The sequence below is a fragment of the Morone saxatilis genome, unplaced genomic scaffold (assembly GCF_004916995.1).
Source record: "Morone saxatilis isolate NCDOM2014 unplaced genomic scaffold, NCSU_SB_2.0 Contig22, whole genome shotgun sequence".
Taxonomy (NCBI): domain Eukaryota; kingdom Metazoa; phylum Chordata; class Actinopteri; family Moronidae; genus Morone; species Morone saxatilis.
In genome coordinates, this window is record NW_023339785.1 from 508999 (window position 1) to 512917 (window position 3919).

At 41.8% G+C, this 3919-nt stretch overlaps 1 protein-coding gene across 3 annotated transcripts in view; it reads right to left on the minus strand.

Annotated features, from left to right (window-relative positions):
* Positions 1-3919, minus strand: part of trappc11 (trafficking protein particle complex 11) — a 19387-nt gene that overhangs the window by 6057 nt on the left and 9411 nt on the right. For all 3 annotated transcript variants that reach the window (XM_035669185.1, XM_035669184.1, XM_035669183.1), the window contains exons 18-24: positions 3366-3496; positions 2888-3013; positions 2600-2793; positions 2313-2461; positions 1936-2057; positions 1647-1766; positions 1473-1538 (exon numbers count right to left, since the gene is read on the minus strand). In XM_035669185.1, coding sequence (XP_035525078.1) covers positions 1473-1538; positions 1647-1766; positions 1936-2057; positions 2313-2461; positions 2600-2793; positions 2888-3013; positions 3366-3496 — 908 coding nt within the window. The remainder of the gene's footprint in view (positions 1-1472; positions 1539-1646; positions 1767-1935; positions 2058-2312; positions 2462-2599; positions 2794-2887; positions 3014-3365; positions 3497-3919) is intronic.

Genomic DNA, 3919 nt, shown 5'->3' on the forward strand with positions numbered 1-3919 from the left:
TATTATATTATTTATTTATTATTATTATTATTATTAGGGATGCTCGATCAATTAATTTGTTTGATATCTGATCGGATATTTTCCTAGATGATACAGGTGCACAGTGCACATTCAAGTACATTATTCAAATCAATACAATGTACTCGCATATGTTTGACAATCGAATAGCTCTGTAATGTATTAAGAAAAAAATTTCTTGAATGCAAACTGTTCGTAATGTTTTTTATGTAATTAATTTTTTAAAATTAAATAAACACGTAAACAAACAAATTATGTCTTTGTAAATTGGCTTCTTATCAGTTCCCCTTAAAAGTAAAAACTAGAGCACTCACAATGAGTATTATCAATAACACAACACTAACCGTCGAGAGGCAGTGCTAGACCAGCACTCCCGGTGTTCTATGAGGTTGTCACAGGTTGTCAATGGAGTCTGGTGGCTTTGAAGCATTGTCAGTAGCTTATGAACCGAACCATATAAAAATGCAGTATCGTGTGTTTAGTGGATGTTACTTTCTGACCCTGGGCGGGGCATTGTTCCAAGTGGAGCCATTCGATTGTGCACTTTAGTGGCCCATGCCTCTGAAGGCAATTCTACTGACCCAGATCCAAAACTTTAACCTTTAAAGGCAATTAGGGATTGGCTTAGGTTCCTGCTCAATATCAAGCTTCAATACCGGAGTCAGGTCAAAAAATGATGGCCCCAAAATAAGCCCATCCTTGAGATTGGATCGGGAATCCTAATTATTATTATCTGTGCTATTTTCTGTGTGTTTGCAGTTTTGAGCCACTGGACCGGGTAGCGGTGGCATCCCAATTCCTGTTTGATGCAGACATCCTCCTCATCGTCTCATAACCCCTGGCCTCCTCCTGTTGGCCCCTCTTCTCCTGCAGATGCCCATACTATGACCAGCAAACAACGCCCAGCTGCAGTCGCAGCCTGCTTGAAGGTAGCCCGGACTAGTTTCAGTTCCCTTCATGATTCATAGCTCTGATTGAAAACATGTGAAATCCTATTGACTCATCAAACCTATTATTTTGTGTGCGTTTAATAATAATAATAATAATATCACTTGATAAACTCTCACCAACTATAGTGCTTGCTGCTGCACCACCACAATCTCTAGGCTCACTGTACACAAACAATGTAAGCATGTGCATACTGTTCTGCTTTGTTCTGTCTGTCGGCTCCCACTGAAGAACACTACTAAATAATACCAGTGAACGATATACCATCTTCCTGTTTAAAACAGCTTATGTTATGCGTAAAGTGAAGAAATGGCAACACATAATCGCTGGCATCGGAGTCAGTTTTCTTAATGCCTGCCACAGAGTTGGATTCAGTCAGACTGCACTTGAAATCAATGAAACGAGGTGGTAGAAACACCATTTTTGACCATAAAGACTTCCAGAACTAATACAAAAACAAAGTTCCTTGTAGGGGCTTTAATAAACTACAAGTATCAGCTACAGACCTTGGTGGACACAAACTTGACAGACACCTCGAATGGGACCACCGTCTCTATGGTAACCGTCTCATCCTGGAACACAACAGAACAAGAGAGGTAAACACAACACCACGTTTAACACAACATGGACAGCACTCACTTATTAGGAGAGTGTGCTGCAGGTCACATGATGTTCTTCACCTTATGACATTTGCACACAATCTGTCGTCCTTCCACTGTGGTATCGATGCTGTAGGCCACATGGAACAGGAAGACTCTTGGTCCAGTTGACACACACTTCACGTATACACGCCATTCCAACTAGAGACAAACACACACATACCATGGATAGTGGAATTACTTTCACTGTGGGGAAGCTGAAAATGTAGGCAGGTGTCTATATAAAGAAGTTACAGTGCAGATAATGCTCTGTCACACAAGTTTCTCTAGAAGGTTGATCTAGAACATTTCTTCCTGAGTGTGTGTGTACCTTTTCGCCTGGTTTCAGATCTCCTAGAGGAACATCAGGGAGCAGGGCGGGCGCAGCTTCGTCGCAAACCTTTGAGCCATCGAGTGTCACATGTGTGGTCTGGCCAAGATTGGCATCCTGGCCTGGACAGACAAAACCATTACACTGGTGTTATGCCATACATGTGAAATAACAATATCAACACATAGTAAGCCAAGCTTAGCCTAGTATAAAGACTAGAAGCAAGGGAAAACAGCTAGCCTGGCTCCATACAAATAAAAAACATACAACCTCATTACGCTCACTAGTTAAAACATTGTCATTCCTTTGTTTAAGCTGTACACAAATAAATAGAAATAGAAATCCAACTATCTGTGGTTATGGTAGCATCAGCGTACCTGGCTTGAGGCCAGCTGTCAGCTTGACATCCTTTGCCACGCTCTCCTCCTGCGATTGGATAGTGACGCTGATGCAGTACATCTCATTGTTGAGTGCAGGAGGCTGGTGGCTCAGCTGAACAGAGATCTTTGGGACTCTGGAGATGATCCTGAACAACAGCAGCAGAAACAAACAAACAAACAAACATTTCACAGTCCTGCTGATGCTGTGTGGATCATGTCTGACACTGCAGAAACAGAGTTTTCCAGTAGCACTCTGATTGTGTTGTGTCTGAACAAAGCCTTACATGGTACTGTGCTGCATGGTCAGGCTGTCCCAGTCCGGCTCTTGACGGGCCTCCAAGCACCGCCCCCATCGACGCGACGACCTGCTAGCCTGCAAGGCTTCGTGGGTAGAGGCTGCGTCTCCACCCGCCCCTCTCCAGCTCACAAACACACAGCGACCACTGTCACTGCCCAGCATCACCTCAATACCTGTCATCTAAATGTGCATCAACACACTCAGTCAGTAACAATCTCCATCGCTCTCTCTCTATCACACAGACACACACACACACACACACACACTGCCTCACCTCTATCTTCTTGCCAACGTCTTCGGTCTTTGCCACAAAGCTGAAGTTGTAGCATTTGGTTTTTCCTGGCAACAGGCTCATACTCTCCTGACCCGAAGACTCCACCACACACCACTGGTTGTACTCCTACACACACACACACACACACACACACACACACACACACACACACAAAATTGTGTACATTTTAATTCCCACGACTGGACAGAATATTTGTGCTGGGTATGAAAAAAGAAAACTGCTTCAAAAAGCTGCCTTTTATTGTTTTATTTTGCATTTCAATGCTCCAATGTGTTAACCCATAAGCACATTTCCCAAATACAATTAGAAATTCCAAATGTGTTTAAAAACTGTTTAATTCTTAAACTCTAAAAGAAACTTCCATTCTTCATTAACACCTCTTCTCAACCCATCACTGTGCCTGATGCTGGAGAACTAAAATGTTTTCTATCTTTTATGACATCTGTGTAGAGCGTACCTGGTTGCTGAGGCTGACGGACAGCTTGTTGAACGATACAGGATGAGGACAGTCGGCTTGGAGGAAGACCTGGAGTTGGATGGGCTGGTCTACATGGAAACTGGGAGACTGGAACTTGGCCTTACACTGGACTGGAGTCAGAAAGGAGAAGACAGAGTGGAAACACCCTCACATATAGAGCAATAATTACAGCACCTTTTTTAATTAAACAGACAGATGACATAATGGGAATGTGTGCCACACTGAACAAAATAATTAGTAGCCTCATGCTCACAAGGCTTTCATTTCAATTACCAAAAAAGTACTATATCAGGAAAGAAATGAAATTGTTTGCAACAAACTAACTTAATCTTAACAATCTTCTTGCTTTTTAGCACACCATATGTACACCATTATAGTTATATATTGCTAGTATTTGTGTTATTGTGTTATCTGTTGTGGTTTTTTACTGTTTTTTCTCTCTTGTACAGTGTTTATATTATATTATATTATTTATTTTCTTCTCATACTGTTCTTATACTGTCTTTATATTGTTTTTTTTTCTCTATCCACTT